This window comes from Macaca mulatta, chromosome 9 (assembly GCF_049350105.2).
Source record: "Macaca mulatta isolate MMU2019108-1 chromosome 9, T2T-MMU8v2.0, whole genome shotgun sequence".
Taxonomy (NCBI): Eukaryota; Metazoa; Chordata; class Mammalia; order Primates; family Cercopithecidae; genus Macaca; species Macaca mulatta.
The window spans coordinates 52,210,067-52,233,054 of record NC_133414.1 but is presented as its reverse complement, the minus strand read 5'-3'; the positions used below and the strand labels follow the sequence as shown (position 1 = coordinate 52,233,054).

Sequence of the window (22,988 nt, the reverse complement as noted above, 5' to 3'; positions counted from 1 at the left end):
CAGTTCTATAAATGCAAGAAAGGCAATGGATTCTGCTCACAGCATAAATGTACTTGGAAGACGTTACTTTCCAGAGTCTTCTGATAAGAACCCAGCTGACCAACACCTGATTTCAGACTTATGTAATGTTTTCTTGTAGAATGTTTTCAAGGAGTTTTAGAACTTTGCTCTGAAATTCTCATTTTACTTAGAAATTACTTATGCTTGCTCAGCAAACATTGTGTATACTTGAGAACTCTTGAGATAAAAGAAAGCCTATAAGTTGTTTCTAAATATGATAAACTTCTCGTGCTTCCTAAGCTTAACAGTTATTACAACTGATACTCATTTTACAATGTTTTAAGTATTTCTTTATTTCATTATGCAGAGGTTTCCTGCTGCCCAATTTTTGGAGCCTATAAATATATTTTCTTCAGGTCTCAAATAATGTTGTAGGCCCTTAAAACTCTAGTAGGTTCTGAGCCCGGTGCTTAAACCATGTGAAAGATAGAACATTCCTGTGGCTGCCTTAGTCACATATAGTGGTTGTATATACACCTGCAGTAAAATCAGCCTGCTATCCCCACATATTCACAATTTTAAGCTTATTGTACACAGTGCTTTTTGTGTTGTTGACTGATGATATTTTAGTGGCTAGCATAGGGGCTATAAAATGAATGCTTAATAAACCTACTTACTTAAAATAATCAAAAACCCACAACTTCAACTATATGTCATAGTCTTCTTCCTAAACTATCCATTGAAATTATATTTGTAAAGCCTCTCAAAATTTTTGGATTCTCTTTAACAACAAAAAAATTGCTTTATCTTTATTGTGTTAAAAGATGGTACAAATAAAACCATACACAAAGGTATAAAACCATACACAAGGTGATAATCTCTATAAGTGTTTGACTTCTACATATTTGTTTCATTAGAAGTTAGTTATGAATTTCTTTCTAAGCCTTTATAGAATCATACTCAGAATATTCTAGACGTTCCATATCCTTAATACAGTAATGGCTTTCTAGTACTCTGAAAATCGCTCTCAGGCCCAGGGAAATTTTCTGTGGTGGTATAGAGATTTTAACAAAGTGCACTCTAACAGCATCTTAACATATGTGATGAAACAAAAACTATGCACAAGTTTAGCTGTTATATGCAGGAAAGGGCAGGCAGACTGATGTTCATGAGCAATTAGCAACGTAAGCAGCAATATTTGTTCCAAAAGTTCACATGATCCTTCTCAACCCCAGCAGAAAATATTAATTAATTAAAAGCAACCCCTAGATATGCTCAAGTGGGATTAAGAAGATTTAAATGAATAATAACATGAATTATTTCACATGCAAACCTTCATGTGAGATACTCATTCTTGGGAACAATAATTGGATCTGAAATCCAAAGGCCTAGCTTTAACTCCTCTGTGGAATCCTGCTAAACCTGGACCTTTCCACCTTAAGATAATAATGCTATGACATTGATTTTGTGCGCATGGGTAGTTTTGCTCACTTCTAAACCCAATAAAACCCACAGTCTTACCCAGGGACAGACCCAGTGACCCAGAAAAATCAGATTTCATGCGGCCACTGAAAGAGTGCAACTTAAATCTGAGAATAACCAAAATGCTTAAAACTCAGCATGTTGTGCTCCTATCGAAAAGCAAGATGGGGGAAAAAATGTATAAATAGAAAGAAAAACAGGGAAAGGGACAAGGAGAATTTGTGTTCTGTAAGTATCGGGATGAAGCTCCCTACCTCTTTCCATTGCTGTTCCACAGCACTGCTTTTGCCAGGACTGGAGACTTGATTTCCAGCTCTTGAACCTCCTCCAGCAATGCCGTTTTGCAGATGTGCTTGGCCTTGTATTATGAGGAAAAAACAAAAAGAACATGGCATAAGAACTTGACACAGCTGAAAAGAGAGGTTACTCCCATCTCAGGCCATACCGAAATGCCCTTTGATAGAGGTCGAGGCTTCAGAAGTGGTGTAGCATGTACAGTCTCCATGCATGACTTGTAATCCATCTCCAGAGCCTGGAGGCATCCCAAGTGCTGCAGACCAGACCCAGACAATAAACATCAAGAGTCACCACCACCCCAAAAAGAACTAGAAGTCTGTAGATCTACTGAAGTCTGTAGATATACTGAGGAACCCAGTCATTCAAAGACAGGTTGGGGTTCACAAAGACCCAGCGTCTTCCTCTAAAGCTTTTCTTTGCAGAATCTGAAAACCCAGAAGATGCTTTAAATCCTCACCCTAGGGAAAAGACACTGGTTCCCTGGTCCCTGGTCTGACGGCAGTAAGAGAGTCTAGGAGTTAGCCAGTTTTCTCCCTCCCTTTTTCGTGTGAAAAGAGCCATTGCCACAGCAGCCATGGACTTAGGATGCTAGAGTGCATGGTCTGGATGCAAAGCCTTTGACCTGAAATGTGGTGTCAACACAAATACAGAACACAGATTTTTCATCTTCCTCTGGTGATGACTCATCATTCGGGATCACACATATAGGCTCTGATGGCATACTACAACTTATGAAATAACCCTCAGCCTGGGAAGTTCACTGTTCTGGAACCGTAGGAAGTGTTCCTGTACCTTTTCTTTTCTGATTAAACTGATCAATACCTTACAATATTCAAATAATTGGCTAATCTCATGGTTTTTCCAAAATTGAGAATGAACAACGCTAAAATTGATCTACTATTGAAAACAATCTAGGAGAAGAAGAGACATTTAACAAGATATAGATTATATAGGAGGAAAAAACTAGAAAGAGAATAGGTTCATGATTTAGTAACACCTCAAGGTAAAAGCCTTTGCATTGGTTTAATTTCAACATAAACACATGTGAGAATCCTGCTGGGTAACAGAACTCAAAGATAGAATGAGAACAAAAACTGAGCACCTTTGCCTCAAAATAAAAAGTGTCAGGAGGACGGGGCGCCAGTGGCTTATGCCTGTAATCCCAGCACTTTGGGGAGGCCAAGGTGGGCAGATTGCGAGGTCAAGAGATCAAGACCATCCTGGCCAACACTGTGAAATCCCATCTCTACTAAAAATATAAAACTTAGCTGGGTGTGGTGGTGCACGCCTATAGTCCCAGCTACTTGGGAGGCCGAGGCATGAGAATCACTTGAACCTGGGAGGCGGAGGTTGTAGTCAGCCGAGATTGTGCCACTGCACTCCAGCATGGGTGACAGTGGGAGACTCTATCTCAAAAAAAAAAAAAAAAAAAAAAAAAAAGTGTCAGGAGAACATTCTGAAGACATGGGCCACTTCTGCAGAATCTCATCCTACCCCTACCCACCCTCCACTTTCAATAAAAGAAAGCATGTTAAGATAATATGAGTCATCTCCCGACATTGTGAGTTAATCCATCATGGAGTATTAGCACTGAGACACTGTATATGTGCCTGGAATCCTTTCCCCCAAAGTAAACAAGAGAAGGCCACACAGGCTTTAACACATAATACCTTAATTCCATCAAATAATATTCTGTGACTCAGGATAGATTAAATACTGCAGGTCAAAGCAGAGCCTGTGGAATTTTAATTTAAACAATAAATGAGAAAATGTCTTTTGTTGGAAAAGAGACAGCCAAAAAGGATGTTAAAATATACCCTGTTTATTATGAAATATTTGGGAACTCAAACACTGCCTTTTATCTTATGGACTTCTGGAGCTAAACTGACAAGGCTACTGAGTGTGTTCCCCACCTGCTATGAGCCACCAGCTTGCACAGGTACCAGGAGAACATTCTGGCTACTCCTTAATAACTAGCATTTGTCTTTCTTCCAGGATACCTCTTCCTACCATCATCCTTCCTCTCCTTACCTCTGTACACTTTCCCCTGCACAGGGGAAGAAAAGCACCCATTGTTTTCTCCTAATCTGGGAAAAAAGGAGGTTTCTGAGGAAGCTGAAATAGGAAGTCTGGGCCCTGAAAATCTACAGCGTGGCTACAGACCAAGAAAAAAAGAGAACCCGACCCACCATAGAAGCTGCCAGTTTCCACTTATTCAATACAAGGCCTCAGAGGGCAATGGTCTGAGCATCTCTATGCTCCCAGGCATTGTGCATGGTCTCAGTGGATGAAACTGCATTCATATCTTAGAGTTACTCAGCAATTTATTAATATTTCCACTAGGCTAGCCCCTGTGAGCTAGCCTGGAGACTTTGCTGCTATTAGGGATCACTGCATTGCAATGCTGGGGATGATTCACCTTCTTTCTGCATGTAGCACTTGAGTAGAAGAGGTGCTGATGATTTAAAACAGTGTTCTCAAGCATTTTTTATCTCATAAGACCTGAATTAGGAAAAAAAAAATGATTCTAAAATCTTTCTTGTTTAAAGTCTACATGAGAGTGGCCTAAAATTAATATTAATATTTATAGGTTATAAAGTGAGTTGTTAAGGATTAGCCACTGCCATGTCACTTAAGTCTCACCAGGAGTCAGGATTTTGTGTGTTCTGCATCACAACTTTGTAAGCCCCATTATCTGTAACTGGCTTATCCCCCAGTGGTCCAGGGCTTGCTTCCTCTAACCCCCACGTCAAGAGGACAGATGATCACAGAATGGACAAAGTGGGCTTGTTGGCTACTGACACATGAGTATGAGACTTGTGACTTTTCAGATATACCTAAGAGGGTCTCCAGGTTGTTAGGGACTTTTAAAAGAAAGAGATTGATTTGGGATTTTTACCTTCCATCTTTTTGTTTCGGAAACTTTTTTCCTGGACTCTTTTTGCATGCAAATATAGCCAGTCAAAGTGTTTAATTCTAAATGTGGATGAAAATGTGAATGTACTTCAAAATAAATTAGTTTAGTTAGAAAGTTAAAAAAAATCAAGGCCTATGTATATATAGAAATAGCTCATTACCTCTTATTTCCATTTAACTGCCTATCTGGGATTATAAGAAGAAAATAAAGGCCAGGTGCAGTGGCTCACGCCTGTAATCCCTCCCCCCTCCCCCCGCCCCCAAGTACTCTGGGAGGCAGGAGTTCGAGACCAGCCTGGCCAATGTGGTGAAACCCCTTCTCTACTAAAGAATACAAAAATTAGCCAGATGTGGTGTCACATGCCCATAATCCCAGCTGCTCAAAAGGCTGAGGCAGGAGAATCACTGGAACCTGGGAGGCGGAGGTTGCAATGAACTGAGATTGTGCCACTATATTCAAGCCTGGGTGACAGAGTGAGACTCCATCAAAAAAATAAAATAAAATAAAATAAAAAAAGGAAGGAAGGAAAAGAAAGTCATTCTAGAATTGGGGACTGTATTGTTTGAAGCATGGTAAAATACAGGAGATACAGTTGGATAAATGAAAATAGGGTTCTCTGTATTCAGTGGTCTGGAGTTTATATTATTTTTATAAAGGAATACTAACAAATTTCTCCTAAATGAGAACTGGTACATGGTAGCTTACCTAAGAATGCTGTCATAGGCAAACATTTTCTGTGAACATAAAGTAAGGGATTTTAAAACAGTCCTGAGTAATTTAAACTTCATACTTCTAAGACAAATATTCATTAGCTAGGTATCACATATAATCAATCAATTATTTTCATAAAAGATAGGTTAGTTTGGTTCCTCATGAAAATTCTGGTTAAAAGGATAATAGTGTAGGCATTTTATGGAGTTCCAAATCTGGACTTAATTAGTGTAATAATAATGGATCTGCATCCAGAAAGTTGACTTGATGAAAAAAGTGACTGAATTACCTCATTCTGGTTCTCTTTCTTTCAGGATTACAGGTCCTGAAATGCAAGTGAGAAACTGGGCAAAAAAAATAGAGAAGGTGCAGAAAGATGGAGCAGCTCAGTTTCTTAAGTGCTCACAAAAATATATATGAAAAGGTAGGCCTGCCTTGCACTGGAATTTAAAGCTCTTTCAAAAGAGTGATGGCCATGAAAATGTAAAACAAAACAAAATATCCTTAAGATTGACCAAAGGTGGCTGGGTGTGGTGGCTCACACCTGTAATCCCAGCAGTTTGGGAGGCTGAGGTGGGCGGATCACAAGGTCAGGAATTTGAGACCAATCTAGTCAACATAGTGAAACCCATCTCTACTAAAACTACAAAAAATTAGCAAGGTATGGTAATGTGTGCCTGGAATCCCAGCTACTCCAGAGATTGAGGCAGGAGAATTGCATGAACCCAAGAGGTGGAAGTGGCAGTGAACTGAGTTCGTGCCATTGTACTCCAGCCTTGATGACAGTGAGAGACTCTATCTCAAAAAAAAAAAAAAAAAAGGAAAGAAAGACTGGCAGAAGGCAAGATGAAAGAATAGCAGCATCACCTTGGAAGCTCCCTAATATCACCGTGTGTTGCCATCACAAAATAAGACCTTCAGCTGCTCCTCAAATGAAAGCCTGCTCCTCAAAATGAAGCTGCTCCCCAGTTCCCTCTCACTACTGTAAACCTATTCTGGGAACTTTAAGGTGCATATCATAGCATACTGCACCTCAGCAGATATTTGACAACTTATATCCAATGATGGGTGGTTGGGGACAGTCAGGATTAATATTTTTCTTCAGTGTATGGGAAGAAAAAATCAACATGTTTTCTAAAGCTGCAATTCAGAAAGATAAATCACAGTGAAGCACCGTAGCCTTCTCAGAGGAAAACAATTTACAACATGCCTTTTCTCCTTGGGAGAAGCATTTTAATTTACTTGCCTCAACAAATATTTTTGGCTTGGAGTATAATATGAGACATAATATGGGCCTCATGATCAAAGAAAAAATGCCCAAATAAACTCACCAAATTCTTGTTTTTGAGCAGAGGGGTGAGTGTAGTTTAAATATTAAATAGATATTACATATTGAGCATATATGTACTTTAGGCAAATATTGCAGGTGACAGTCAATATAAACTCTCTTCCCCTCTCCCCTCAATGAAACAAGACAAAAATGCCTTTCAGAATGTGCCTCTGGACTTCAGTAGGTGTCTTTCTGACTGAGTCCAGAGATGAGATGCTGTGGACTCCTGGAAATAGCTGAGTTTGGGGGCTGTGATGCCAGGCGGTGGGCAGAAGCTTGTTTCTGTGGGCAAGACTAATCCATGTTTATTTAAAACTAATTTATCTCTGCAAAACTGAACAAATTCAGGAAGGGAATATGTTGTGTCACAATTGGGCATATCAGCTGAAAGAGAAAATAACAGAACTAATATTTCATACAGTATATCCATTAGATTAAGAAAATAGTTTTTCTGTCTATAACTTTTTTATTTCCAAAGGATTCTGACTCTGCTATTTTCAGAACATGGTTTTACCAAAGAGAATGGAAGTAGTGGTCAATCAAAACATTTAAGAAATTAAAATGATTTAATTTTTATGAGCAGTTAAAAAACTTAGTGAATGGGCGAAAAAAAACAAGAAAATGTGGCTGTAATATTCTTTCTCCCCTCTCTCTTTGCATTAGATATCATTGGCTGTCAAAATAATGCCAAAATGAAGACTTTCACAAAAGACATCCTTGACTGTCAGACAAGAAAAATTCTTAATGAGTGTAGGAAAAAATGGTGAGATAAAAATGAAATCTGATGTCTTTTCCTGGAATGATTGAATTAAAGTCTCAATTATCAACCTTGGGAACCCAAAATAATTGTGTTTGCCCAAAGTAAGGCTAAGCTCAGAGTCTCAAATTTTTTTTTTGTTTGTTTGAGATGGAGTCTTGCTCAGCCGCCCAGGCTGGAGTGCAGTGGTATGATCTCAGCTCACTACAACCGCCATCTCCTGGGTTCAAGCAATTCTCCCTTCTCAGCCTCCAGAGTAGCTGGGATTACAGGGACCAGACATTACACCTGGCTAAATTTTGTATTTTACTAGAGACAGGGTTTCACCATGTTGGCCTGGCTGGTCTTGAACTCCTGACCTCAGGTGATCCACCCACCTGAGCCTCCCAAAGTGCTAGGATTACAGATGCCACCGTGCCCAGCCCAGAGTCTCAATTTTCAAGGAAGTTGCCACCTATTTGCAGGAGAAATTGGGACCACCCAAAACAACAATCATTGTTATGTTTTTCAAGCAGCCCCTCCTTTTGCTCATGGATAAAATTAAAATTTACATGATCTTGGAAATTAGCCACTGCATTTACTTTGTACACGAAATATCTTGGAAATAACATGTTTTAGAACATAAAAGCAAAAATTGAGTAGTATTTTCTATTTTACCTACATAAATAATGCCATCTTTGTGACTGATTTGCTCATAGATATGTGAGCTACCTCTCTAGAAGAATTTATTGTAAGTATTTCTATTTTGGGATATTTGGAAAAATGAAGAATACTTCACTCTTCTAATTTGAAATGCCTTAACCTATACACAGTTTTTCTCAAGCATGGGATGTGAAGCCAGGCCATATTTGTGACCTGTTATTAAGAATAAGGCTGCTATGAACAAGCTTCTACAAGTCTTTTTTTGTGGACATGTTTCCAATTTTTTTAAATGTAAACAACTGGAAGTGGGATTGCCCTGTTATTTGGAAAGACTATGATTAGCTTTATAAGAAACAGCCAAAGAGTTCTCCCAAGTGGCTGAGGACAAAGTAAATGCACATGCATTCCAGTTGCTTCAGGTCCTGGCCAGCATTTGGTATGGCATCTTTCTGATGTGAGCCACTCTAGCGGCTCATGGGGAAATGGGTTTTTGCATGAGATGGAACTACTCTGATGAACTTTCCCACCACCTATGAGCTATTTAAGACTAAACCTGCATGACAGGGGTTGCTCTCTAATGACTCGCAGGACAACCCAAGGTTACAAGCTTCAAAAAGAAGGCTGATCTGGAGGCAGTGAATTATCTCAACTGATTGTTCACAGTCAATTACAGATTCAACTCCTCCTTCTATTCTTTCCCTACTTCTCAATACTGCACCTGAGTAGTCTTTAAACACAATGTTTTTACTTAAAAAAAGAAGTTCCAGAAAGGAAATTTTGGAGCAAAAAAAGGTCTCCCTCTCCCTCCAGAACACAAATAATGAGGTGTGTTTTGTTTGAGTTGGTGGCAACATTTAAACTCTTATTTTTCCCCCCGGTGGTAAGGAGAAGACATTTTCCAATTTTCCCAAACAGGGTATTTGGAAGTAAAGTTCTGTGAGAGAAAGGCAAGACCCTTAAACCTGTCAAATGATTAACTAATTTTTCTTCTACAGATAGTGATTATTTGAATTTTCTATCTTTCTCTTTAGCATCCAAATTTAGAGACCAAATGGTTGGTCTAACCAAATAGTTATTTGGGGTCATCCAGAATGACCCCTTGCATTTCACTCTTCAGTAACTTCCTGAAGCTCTTATCTGGATGTAAAAACAGGGCATTTTCTACACCATTCTCCACAGGGTGTGATGTAAGAAATTGAGGCAGGGAAACAGCATATTGCTGCTAAACATGTGACTCTATTTCAAGGTGAGAATAAAACAGGTTAAAACTGGTACTGTGTGGTTTAAAGATAAGCAGCTTGTACTGTCTTTTATTTTTAGAAACAACATAATTAAATACTGAAGACAATGTGAAGTCTCTATCTTCTCTGTTTTGGGGACAATTGTCTGGCAGGAGCCAGAGGAAGGGTTGCAAAGGCACCCAGATGCCACCCAGAGTTCCCAACGTGACTCTCCTCTGGCAGAGGTAAGACCACAGCTTCCAGAAACTATGCTCGGGGCCTGTGTGTCTGTGGCATATTGTTTATATTGTGTGTTTATAGGCAATTTTTACAATCACTATTTCTGGATTGCAATCCTCCAGATTTCTAGATTGCAACCCTCCTGAGACACTGTGCTGACACAGAAGTTATTCCTCTTCCCGAAAAGAAAAATTAGAGGTCTAACCACCACAAAACCCCTGATAATTCAGAGTATTAGCATCAATGTCAGAGCACAGTATTTAGGACAGATACTGATAAAGATAGGACAGATGACTACCTTGCCTTGTCACCACCTGAGTGAGGAGCCCATAAAAGATGAATTCCCTCCCCATGGTTATGGCCTGTTGGCCTCTGCATTTGGAAGGTGCAAGGACCCAGGACTGGGTTGAGGCACAGATAGAGCTGTTTTCTTGGCCCTGCAGAGCAAAGCCCTGGAATGGATAAATACCATTTCATTTCATTCTTTCGCTGTTGGCTGTAGTACCTGAACACATGCCCTGTGGCATCATCTGTGAGTTACCCACACTTCCCACGACAGATGCATAGGGAGGAGGTACTTTACTTACCCCTCCTGTGACAGAAAAGGATGAAGTCAAGGGTCTGGTGGAGGCACCACTAAGAAAGGGCATCTGAAAGGACCAGAGTGACCAGCAAGTATTTTTTTGCAAGGCTGAGGAGCTGAGAGCTTCCATAAAAGGCTGGACCACACAGTGGTGAAAAGCATCATTTGGGTTACCATATGGGCTGCCATAAAACATACCAGAGACTTGGTGACTTAAACCACAGATAGTCATATTTTCACAGTCCTGGAGGCTGGAAGTCTGCAATTAGGGTGCCAGCATGGTCAGGTTCTGGTGAGGGCCTCTTTCCATCTCACTGTGTGCTCTTTCTTGTGCATGGAGAGAGAGCATGTGTGAGCCCGCTACTATCCTTTCTTAGAAGGGCACTAATCCCATAATAAGGGCTCTACCCTCCTGACCTCAGCTAACCCTAATTATCTGCCCAAGGTTCCAATCTCAATACCATCACATTGGTGGTTAGGGCTGTAATATTGGGATATGGGGAATGACACAAACATTCAATCCAAATCAAGCATGTTTACACTGTTGGGACTCCAATCCCACCTTTGCCATTGAGTCATTTCTTAACCACTGTGCCTCAGTTTTGTCCTCTGTAAAAAGGAAAATAAACCTTGTAGGGATACTGTGAGACTTAAATTAATTACTAAATGTAACAAACTATACAAGTTCTTGGTACATGGTAAGTGTCATACGTATTACCTATAACTAACTGACTTTTTACACTATGAACCATAACCACAATTCTTATTTAAACATCTTGGACGAGGCCAACGTGTGAAATGTGATGATTTCTGAATGAGTTTTGAGAAGAAACTGACTCTCAAAGAGTGCAACTTTCTCCTGCTGTCAGAAGGCCTACACACCACTCTTCTCAGAGAGGTAGAAGGGTTGAGCTGTGCTATGGAACTCTAAGATTACACTGGGAACAGATTGCTGATCGGTGACAGACAGCAAGTGTTAATAGTGATGTTGGTGCTAAGAGAAAGCTGACATCTCTTCATCATGCTCCAATACAACCATCATTCCCTTGTGCCCAATGCCCATTGACTGCCTTCTATTTTAATTAATTGATGCAGATAAACTTTCTCTTACAATGAGGTGGCAAGCCATGCTTCTTATCTCCACAGAACATCACTCAGGACACACTCAGATATTGCTCTTTGATCATGAAGGATGTTCACCAGCAATTTAGTGCCCAAATAGACAAGAGAAAAGGGGTGATGATCACTCATGAAAAGTGTTGTTCACATAGCTGCATATCAAACTGCTGAACTGGGTGCCTGCCTGAGTCAGGGCCCCAGGAAGAAGCGGGTGATTCTCAGCCTAAGTTGTGCTTCAGAGCCTCAGCAATTTCTGCAGGGCTGGGGAGGGAATGAGGCCACCTCTATTACACAGAGTGGAACTGTCCAGGCCATTTGCTTATCTTATCCTTATCACTGAGAAAAGAAATTTCAGAGCTGGCAGTCCTGAGAACATCTTGGCACTCAGGCTTTTCTGTAGCCTCCCAGATGGCAGGAATCATAAACTGGAGACATCCAGTCATTGTTGCTGCTGCTGATAAAGACTCCTCCCACCCCAATGGTGAGCCCTACAGGTGCTAAAGACAAGTGGTCACCCACAGGGCCTAACGGCAGTGACTCTGGGAGGGACAGGGTCCCCAGCCTCTACTTTTCTACATGGAATTAATGAAAATGTACAGAATAGAAGTCACAGAATGTGTATACACACGAACATATCCTGAATATGAGCTATTTTATCTCACTGAAAAGTTCCTATCTAGCACTTATTGGGGCATTCAGAATACTTTTAAAAATGGTAGTATGACCTGAAGATTCATGGATCCTAAATTAGAGTACTACCTTTGGGTAGTTGCTTTAAGCCAAATGATCAAGAAGATCAAGATACATCTTCCTGGATCTTCAATCTCACCCAAAGATTTGGAGAACATATCATTTTATATTAAAACCAATAACATTTTCAGAATACATTTGAATAATTTATTTTACCTAAAAGCAGAGTCTTTAAATAAATATCATTGTTGAGATGTAATGCCATAGGATACATACTGGGGCGTCTTCTGTTTCTCTTACCCTATTAGAGGCATTTCAGGGCAAGTTTGCGGAGCATGGAATTAACAGTCATCAGTGCACTGCTGGGTTTAAAAATGATTTACATCAATCAGCGGAGGACCTCCACTGGTGATGTCAGCAGGAGCTGAGGATGTTCAGGTAGACACGGAAGGCTTTGAATCACCAACCTTGAATAACATTATGACTGTGCTTATAGCCAGGCTTCCCTTGCTTGTGGTCATTGCTGTGGATCAAGGTTGTTTTGCCTTCCATGCAGTGGATTTGCTGAGGTGCTTTTCAAGCTGTATCTCAGAATTGAGATGTATGAGAATGGCTCACAGGAGGGAAGAGATGTCCTCTTGGGGACATGGCCATTGGCTTTCTTGGCCTCACTGAATAGCAGTGCAAATAGACTGGGGGAGGAGAGTGGCAGGACTCACAGGGATGGTCTCAGCAGTGGAGCATGGTGGCAAAGAGGGAGGACTTAAGATTCAGATGGACCTTGCTTGGAACTGTGCTTCTGTGCCTTAGACTGCAACACTTAAAAGGTTAATTAACCCCTCTGTGCCTCGCTTTCCCCCTCTGTAAAACCAAGACAGCAGTAGAACCTGCCTCACAGGGCTGCCCTGCCTAGCATAGTTAGCTGTGCTCCTACTTCCACACGTTCCATTTCACCAGAAACCCAAGAAGCCATGGAACGAAACCTTCAAAACTGAGCATTTGCTTCTTCCTTCCTCAAATTCTACTTCTCCACCCACAAATATCTGTACAGTGCCTTGCACTGATCTTAAAACAGTTCTGGCTGTAAAATCACTTAGCTGGAGCCAATAAGATAAGAGGCTAGAACACTGTACCAGGAATCTGACCCCTGCAGGCTGGCCATGATCCATCCCTCAGGCAGCCTTCCCAGGGCAGAAAAATCCAGGGAGCTGCTTAATGAGACATTTCCCCTAATGTTTTCTTCAACTCTGACAACTGCAACTGAAATTTAGCAGCAGCTTGTAGCCCCCCAAAATTCATTCTCTTTCTCCTTCTCTCCTTCCGTCCGTCCCTCCCTCTTGCTGTTACTCTTTTTACTGCCTTTACGCACCAAACATCAGTGTTTTTTTTTTTTTAATAGAATGATGTTCTTGGGGGAGAAAAGATTTAATAAATATATCATTGTAATCCCAATGAAAACCGTAATGAAAATGGAAAAAATGTCCACATTTAAAAGTTAAAATAATTCTATCTACTTTTAACATTGATTGATTTCTTTTTTTTATTATTATTATACTTTAAGTTCTAGGGTACATGTGCATAACGTGCAGGTTTGTTACATATGTATACCTGTGCCATGTTGGCATGCTGCACCCGTCAACTCGTTAGCACCCATCAACTCGTCATTTACATCAGGTATAACTCCCAATGCAATCCCTTCCCCCTCCCCCCTCCCCGTGATAGGCCCCAGTGTGTGATGTTCCCGTTCCTGAGTCCAAGTGATCTCACTGTTCAGTTCCCACCTATGAGTGAGAACATGCAGTGTTTGGTTTTCTGTTCTTGCAATAGTTTGCTGAGAATGATGGTTTCCAGCTGCATCCATGTCTCTACAAAGGACATGAACTCATCCTTTTTAATGGCTGCATAGTATTCCATGGTGTATATGTGCCACATTTTCTTAATCCAGTCTGTCACTGATGGACATTTGGGTTGATTCCAAGTCTTTGCTATTGTGAATATGCCGCAATAAACATACGTGTGCATGTGTCTTTATAGCAACATGATTTATAATCCTTTGGGTATATACCCAGTAATGGGATGGCTGGGTCATATGGTACTTCTAGTTCTAGATCCTTGAGGAATCGCCACACTGTTTTCCACAATGGTTGAACTAGTTTACAGTCCCACCAACAGTGTAAAAGTGTTCCTATTTCTCCACATCCTCTCCAGCACCTGTTGTTTCCTGACTTTTAATGATTGCCATTCTAACTGGTGTGAGATGGTATCCCATTGTGGTTTTGATTTGCATTTCTCTGATAGCCAGTGATGATGAGCATTTTTTCATGTGTCTGTTGGCTGTATGAATATCTTCTTTTGAGAAATGTCTATTCATATCCTTTGCCCACTTTTCAATGGGGTTGTTTGTTTTTTTCTTGTACATTTGTTTGAGTTCTTTGTAGGTTCTGGATATTAGCCCTTTGTCAGATGAGTAGATTGCAAAGATTTTCTCCCATTCTGTAGGTTACCTGTTCACTCTGATGGTAGTTTCTTTTGCTGTGCAGAAGCTCTTTAGTTTAATTAGGTCCCATTTGTCAATTTTCGCTTTTGTTGTCCTTGCTTTTGGTGTTTTAGACATGAAGTCCTTGCCCATGCCTATGTCCTGAATGGTATTACCTAGGTTTTCTTCTAGGGTTTTTATGGTATTAGGTCTAACATTTAAGTCTCTAATCCATCTTGAATTAATTTTCGTATAAGGAGTAAGGAAAGGATCCAGTTTCAGCTTTCTACTTGTGGCTAGCCAATTTATTGGCAGCACCATTTATTAAATAGGGAATCCTTTCCCCATTTCTTGTTTTTCTGAGGTTTGTCAAAGATCAGATGGCTGTAGATGTGTGGTATTATTTCTGAGGACTCTGTTCTGTTCCATTGGTCTATATCTCTGTTTTGGTACCAGTACCATGCTGTTTTGGTTACTGTAGCCTTGTAGTATAGTTTGAAGTCAGGTAGCGTGATGCCTCCAGCTTTGTTCTTTTGACTTAGGATTGTCTTGGCAATGCAGGCTCTTTTTTGGTTCCATATGAACTTTAAAGCAGTTTTTTCCAATTCTGTGAAGAAACTCATTGGTAGCTTGATGGGGATGGCATTGAATCTGTAAATTACCTTGGGCAGTATGGCCATTTTCTCGATATTGATTCTTCCTATCCATGAGCATGGTATGTTCTTCCATTTGTTTGTGTCCTCTTTTATTTCACTGAGCAGTGGTTTGTAGTTCTCCTTGAAGAGGTCCTTTACATTCCCTAGTAAGTTGGATTCCTAGGTATTTCATTCTCTTTGAAGCAATTGTGAATGGAAGTTCATTCATGATTTGGTTCTCTGTTTGTCTGTTACTGGTGTATAAGAATGCTTGTGATTTTTGCACATTAATTTTGTATCCTGAGACTTTGCTGAAGTTTCTTATCAGTGATTTATTTCTTTTATAAAATGAATAATGTTACAACCACTACTACCATGCCTTCCTTCCACCAGCAGTCTTTGAACAGTTTTTGCACATCAACCTCTTGGTTATTTCTCAGAGACACAAATATGAAGAAAGCACATTCCCCAAAGCTTGCTGATAGGCACAGGTTCTACATGTTTGCCAGAATGGGATGTGTATCCTAGAGTAGTGATTCATTTATACACACACACTTCTGAGTGCACAAGAGGATTCACCAGCACACCCTGCAATCACTCCAAACTTCCAAAAAAAGTTTTCCAAATCATAAACACATACAAATTTAGTCTAAAATCAAACCTCACTTTCTCCTCCTTTTCCCTAGTACTTCCTACTTTCATCAATGACGCACTGCCACCAGGCGTAAGTGAGACGTGGGTCTTTGTTTCAGTTTCTACTCTCTTCTATCCACACCTCTTCCTGGGTACTCCCACATAGATTATTTCAAAACCCTTCTGATAGAGATACTAATTATTCCCATTTCACAGATGAAGAAAATAAGGCTCAGGGGTTCAACCCAATGTCATATAGTAAAGGGCCCAGGCAAGATTTGAATCCAGGTCTCTCCAATGCTAGAGTCAGTGACTGTTTCATGGATATCGTATTTTTATTTTTAAATACAATTTTTATGAAAGACAGAGTCTGGCTATATTGCCCAAGCTGGAGGGAAGTGGCTATTCACAGGTGTGATTCAACTACCAATAAGCATGGGAGTTTTGATCGGATCTGTTTCTGACCTGAGCTTGTTCACCCCTCCTTAAGCAACCTGGTGGTTCCCTGTTCCCAGGAGTTCATCATATTGATGTCGAGCTTAGTGGAGATACCCTTTCAGTGTGACATTCTACAGCCCAGAACTGGGCTCAAACAATCCTCCTGCAGACCTATATGCTTAGCAGACAATGGCTTTACTTTCTACTTCATAATTTGCTAATATTATGATTTGCTCTCATTTTAATAATTTTTATTTTAATGAATTGCAAGCCCTACAATTTGTATAAAATGGCTTCAATTTTTAGCCCAGCAATCCTAGTCTGGCTTTACCTCATATACATTAATTATTTTACCATATTCCTGACCATTTTTCTATTTTGCTTAAAATGTAACAGTTTAAAATGATAAATGTAATAATTGGACTGTTTGCAAAGAATGTTGTTGCTATTCCTCCAGCACACTGCAGCTGTGCTATGTGAGCAACCAGTCATGTATCCTTACTCAATAAAGCAAAAGCTGCTGTATCCTGGTGCTCAGTTAATAAGCAACACAGAGCTCATTCATAAATAGAAGATTGGGAATCTAAACTGTCCATCACATTTTATTGGATTTCATGGGCCCTCACTATTCCTTAGTAGGACAAGTCCTTTTAAGGTTGCTACCTTGAAGTAAAGATAAAATTAGTCTTCAAATCATGCCAGAGGGGATAAACAGTTTACAAAATACAGAGGCATATCACTTAACAGTGGAGATGCATTTTGAGAAAAAGCATCCTTAGGGGATTTTATTCTTGTGGGAACATCCTGGAGTGTACTTACACAAACTTATCCAGTTGCTTCGCCTCTTCCACCTGTTTCCCTTCAGCACTTCCTTCCTCACTGGAGCAATGAAGCCACCCCACAGTTCAGCACTAATTTCAGCACTAATTATACCAACCAACCCCTGGTATAATTTCAGCAATAATTATACCACCCCGGTATAATTTCAGCAATAATTATACCACCCCCTGGCTTCTGAGATGAGGCATGCCTTAGACATTCTCTTATACTAAACACATAGTCTTTTTGCCCATCATGATCCAAACTCCATGAAGTCACTCATGGGTGCTCTGTTGTTTCTCTGTGTCACCTACATTAGCAACTGATATGACTGGAATGGAGGTGTGGTTCCCTACAAGCCCCCTCCTTTCTAAGTGATTTCCATCTTGGCCAACAGCTCTACTACCTCCCCAACTTCCTGCTTAGGCAAAACTCTAGCAGGTGGCTCTGATTCTTCTTTTTCCCTAATCTTTGAGAAATACAAATAAAATCTTAAGCCCCTAGTCAACTGAAAAGACCCCTCTCTTGGCCAAGAGGATTCCAGATAAACCTTAAAAGCTCAGTTATCGGCCATGTCAGATGGGAGGTCAAGCATGCCTCAGTATGCCCCTTCTTTATCAACCTTTAGCCAAAACTCTTTCCTAAGGAGTAAACAGAGACCAGCTCTGGAAAACAAGAAATAGATGACTCATTTCTTTTTCATCTTTAGGTAATCATCTGAGGCTGCTAGCAGACTCCCCTTCCTCTTCACTGCTTACAAGTGACAGCTCACCAGTCACACAATGCATTTCTTTCTAAACAGTGACCAATATCACTGGGTGTGTTTTGGCGGACTCTCAAAGGATGCAGTGGGGGTTTTGGTGTCCTTCACTTTACCTTTTGACGTCAGAGGGTTGAAAACTCCACCTCAGATTACACTAACGCTGCCATTTTTAAAAACATGCAATCCATGAAGAGGCATTAAGAATTGTTCATGAACAGGTTTCCCCTCTCAGAAATATTTGTAACTCCTCCTATAGCTCATTATAGCTCATTAAATACGTATATTTGGCCACCCCACTCAGCGTGAATTTCTGACTTGCCTTCCATTCCCTCCAAGTGTTTCCTCTCAGCTATGCCTCCCAGCCAGCAGGATGGCCAACCTTCAGTTTGTAACCCTTTATGGGAAATCAAGCTCTTCCCAAATTTTGAACCTCGTGATTCTTCAGTTGACGGCTTCTACTCCATTCCCTGCACAGGTGCTAGCATCCTAAAGACAGCCGTGTTCCTTGTGTCCATCTGACCCTCAACTGCAAGTCATCACTGAACTGGCCTCCCTGCCTCCACTCCTTCCCCTGTACCATCTATTTCCTAGACAGTCAGGGTCAGCTTTTAAAGTGAACATTGAACATCAGAGGATGTCATTTTCCTGCTAAAGCTCCCCATAGGCTCTCCATCCCATCTCCAGGAAAAGTCAAGTCTCTTGCTCTTTTACAAAGATCCCCCTGGTCCAGCTGCTGTGCACCCCTCTTCTCTCCTTTCTGCCACTCTCCCTGCCACCTGCTTTTTCCTGCCTGCCTGGCTGGCTGTGACCTTGTCCTCAAAACATACCACATTCTGTGTCCTTGGCTCAGCTTGGCCTCTCCTGGCATGGGCAGCACCAGGTCTGCTCCTCACTCAGATCTCTGCCAAGATGGTGCCTCCTGTGGGAGGCTTCCATTACCATGTGATCTACAGGAAGTACCCAGTCCCTCACTATGGTAATTCTCAACATAACCATAGTATATATTCAGGGGAGTATACAAGACACCTTTATGTGTTCAACCTGGCAAAACTCTAAACAAATTAGGCCCTATATCCTCAATTTGTCAGACATACCCAGGCTCAGGGCGTTACATGTGTTGTGGTATGTCACAACACAAGGAGCAGAAAGAACAGCTCCTGTATTACAGAATTACCAGGACACACTGGCAGGACGTCTTAAGCTGTCCTGACTCTATGGAGCTCCAGCATTCAGACTGGGAACCAATGCATGCATGCAGCCATAGTTGTCAGTAATAAACTCCTCCAGATTTATGCTAAAACCAAATTTTATTGATATGTCCAATATGTTTTATGTAAACAGTCCCAAACTTGGGTTTATCTAATATTACCATCCCCTTAACACTTGTGCTAACTTTTTATGCTTTCAGCCCTGGATATTCTTTGAAGAATATTTTCTATCAGTAGTTCTAAAATCATTCGGTCCTCATATTGATGCAAAAAATAAACATATGAACAAAATCTCTGTGCTTCACACAAAGGTAAGATCCAACCTGTGACCCCAGACAGTCACCAATGTCATCAACTAGGCCACTACAGAGGAGGGGGATACAGGGGGCAGCTCCAAGGCATGGATGAGAGAGCATTGCACTCTGTATGCACAGTGTCCTAGAATACCTGTGTGAAACAAGCAGAAGAAAAAAAGATGACTAACCTGTGTGTGTGTGTGTGTGTGTGTATGTGTGTGTGTGTGTGTGTGGTGACAGAGAGAGAGAATGGGAGAGTGAGAGAGAAAGAGAGAGGTGAAAGTTTCTATTTGTTGTTGCCATTGTCTTTTAACTTATTTTTCATAGGCATCAAGAAAATTCCACCCCAAAGCCAAATTAAATGTCTCATAATCAAAGAGATTAGTAGGTGGTATGCAAGATAGGCTCTGCATGGAACGTACTCAAGCTGAAAACACTACTAATAAAAATGAGAAAAAGGCTCTGAAGGTCACATACCTCCATCTTTTTAAAAGACTATGAAGTCTCAAAATCAGGCAAACTATACACACACACAAAAACAATTCAGTACAACAAATCTGTTAAATATATTATGTTGGAATTTTTAAAATTATCAGACAAAAGAAAACCTTGTTTGGCCTGTTTTCTCTTCTTTTCTCAGAGTGGGACACATTGGCCATCCCTGTAAAACACTTATACACTTAAATGCAGAGGCAGGAACTGTAGCATAAACCTTCCAACATCAGTCCAAACCCACCTCACAGAGTCTCCTAATGATATTTATATACTGTAAGTTAATAGGGATGAAAGCAGGAATCAAATGGCTCAGATCTAAGAAGCAACTTGATTTCTACCACATTCAGAATATAATGAACTTTCAACCCTATCATTTTTGACTGACAGAACATCGCCCTAAAGAAACATCAAATACCTGTTGAGGAAAACCACAGATCACTCTAAAAATGAGTGAAACGAATGAACAACATGTATTAAAACACGCTTCTATTAAACAAAGTAAACCTCAGGGACCATCTTTGGCTTTGCTAAATCCACTCAGGAAGAGACACAGCATGTTTCTAGGGCAATGTGAGGTTCATTTCCTCATCCACAGCTCGATAGAGCACTTATGGCCCATCACAGAACATGACACTCTTTTATCATCATAGTCTCTCAATTCAGAGCTTTGCTGATTTGTAAAAATGTATTTTAGCTTGTAACTTGGCACACATAACTTAACCTGGGAGTAATGCTCTAAAACAAATTTCATGACATCTGCCATGTCATTTTAAACCAATATCTTCTATTGCCACAGAACTTAAATGCAGCTCTGTTTTTAAATGCTAAAAACATAGATCTTTCCTAAGCTCTATGGAATATTCACTTTTAGCAATAAAAGGCTCCAACTAAGAAAAAGAAAGTTTCCAAATATTTTCTCATTTCTACTCCACAGACTTATGCTCAAAATCAGTATGTCCCACAAGAATAAAGAAAACAATTATTGTGTAATATGACATCTAAATTCCTAACATGCATTTCTGTCTCTTAGACGCTTGAGTTAAAAATGAATCAATTGTGAGGGTAGTCTGTTGGTCATTAGGACGTAAGTACAAATACACATCTGGGGAAAAATATCTACAGCATTCATTTTTTTTCCAGTGAATCACTGGAAAAATATTTCATTACAATACAATCCTAAAGTTGATATAGAAATTATTTTAAAAATTTAATTGGTGTACAGTTTTTTTCTACCTAGTATTTGTGTGCCAAGTATTCTATTAGGTATTTAAAGAAATACAAAATATAAAAGAGATGTATCTCCACTTTCAAAGTAAATTGAGTTGTAGGCAACTATAAAGTGTTGTGCTAGTGACATATATTTGGAAGTTATTAGCTTTTTGCATTCTCCACGAATACTTAAATTTTATTTGCATGCTACCTTCAGACAGTAATTTGTTTTACTATTTTTGTTGTTGTTGCTTCAGCCCTGATCTTTTTCTCCACATCCTAATACAGATTAATGTCTTTTAGTTGCTGTTAAATTTGTTTGCTCATCCTTTGTCATATGTATAATTTAAATGATTTATTAAAATTAATGAAAAACTAAATCTTTATATTGAAAGGATGAAAAATCCTCTAGATGAAAGCTTGCGTGGGAAATCCCCTAGTGTTTTTCTAAATCACTTAATTTTCTCTATTTTGTGGCTATAGAAATCTTTAAGCAATAATTGCCCTGTTCTTTATTTTTTCCTGTTTTTTTAATTTTTATTTATTATTATTATTATTATTATATTATTATTATACTTTAAGTTCTAGGGTACATGTGCATAACGTGCAGGTTTGTTACATATGTATACTTGTGCCATGTTGGTGTGCTGCACCCATCAACTCGTCAGCACCCATCAACTCATCATTTACATGCCTTGTTCTTAGAAAAAAATTTTGAGATGTGCTTTCATCGTAACCCTGTTCACACTTGCTTGAGGTCAACTGGTGGATTGGTGCTTTTCTTTAAAAGGACAATTATCTGAGCCTTGGTGTAGGTTTTTGTGCACCTTAGCTGTTTTCTTGCAGCATGTTGTCATTGTCACTTTGGCATCCTCCTTCCCAAATGCGTGACTTCTCCTTAACCTTCACATTGGTCACTCTCCTGGCAGCACTTACTTCTGCCCGTTCATTTCTTCTAGAAATTCTTTGTCTTTTGCTCCAGAAGCATAATTCTTTTCTAGATTTCCTTACTGATATTTCATTAGTTTTTCTCCTCTATCACTCATCACTTAAACTGGTCTGAAGAATTTTGTCCTTAATTTTTTTATTTAAAAAAATTTTTTAAATATCACCCAAACGGCAGTAATATCCAAGTCAGTATGTTGAAATAAATTTCTAGATTATTTATTGCATAAGCAGCCCACTGAAAAATTTATTCAACAGTATTCCATTGAGAGTCAAAAACATATTGATTTAATTATTATTGATCTGTTAAAGAAAACAATCTAAAAAAACCAAACTGGGAATTTTCAATAAACAAATCAAAACTTAGATGTGATTATAACCTAAAGGACTCACGGGGTGAATGTGAAATAAGCTGCTGTCTCAGGGCCTTCATATGGAAGACATGTAGTACTTAGATTTGTTGTCTTGCCTTCCTCCTGTCTGAACTTAGTATTAATAAAAGTTAGGCTGAGAAATTTTTTTTTTTTACAATCTTATGGGTTATTTTTAGTGAAAACTTTTTAGAAGTAGAATACCCATAAAGTGCACAGATCAAATGTGTGCATCTCAAGTGGTGTTCCATTTTCAAAAAATGAATACATGTGGACAGCACTTCTATTTTTAAAAAGTCAGAAACTGCCTCCTCATGCCCTTTCCATTTCTTATTCATTATTCCTCAACCCAGGCATAACCACTCTCCTGACCTCCAACACTATAAATTAGCTATGCAAGCTTTGGAACTTAACCAAATGAGTCATACAGGATGGATGTTCACAGAGCCTACTTAGATATTATGGATCCTTGCCAGGAATATAAAAAAGTGTTGCAGATAAGGCCAACAAATACTTGGGCTGGTGGTGCAGGGGCAAAAGAATTTACCAAGTCAGTTGTAGATAAAGAAAGGCAGATTTATTAGAGAAAGTATGAAAATATATTGTAAGAAAGCAATGATCACATCAGCATGAGAGAAAGAAACTGCAATAAAGCAAGGGCTTGCTGGAGATTTTATAGGATAGTGTTTCTGCTGTGTGCTGAAGAGGGCTT

The 22,988-nt window shown here is 39.7% G+C and overlaps 1 protein-coding gene across 2 annotated transcripts in view; it reads left to right on the top strand.

The window, feature by feature from the left end:
- Positions 1-9,601, top strand: part of LOC106996136 (uncharacterized) — an 83,153-nt gene extending 73,552 nt beyond the window's left edge. For both annotated transcript variants that reach the window (XR_013398009.1, XM_077946252.1), the window contains 2 exons: positions 5,722-5,831; positions 9,457-9,601. Coding sequence is in view for 1 of the 2 variants with exons in the window: in XM_077946252.1 (XP_077802378.1) it covers positions 5,722-5,827 (106 nt within the window). In the remaining variant the exon portion in view is untranslated. The remainder of the gene's footprint in view (positions 1-5,721; positions 5,832-9,456) is intronic.
- Positions 9,602-22,988: the final 13,387 nt, after the last annotated feature.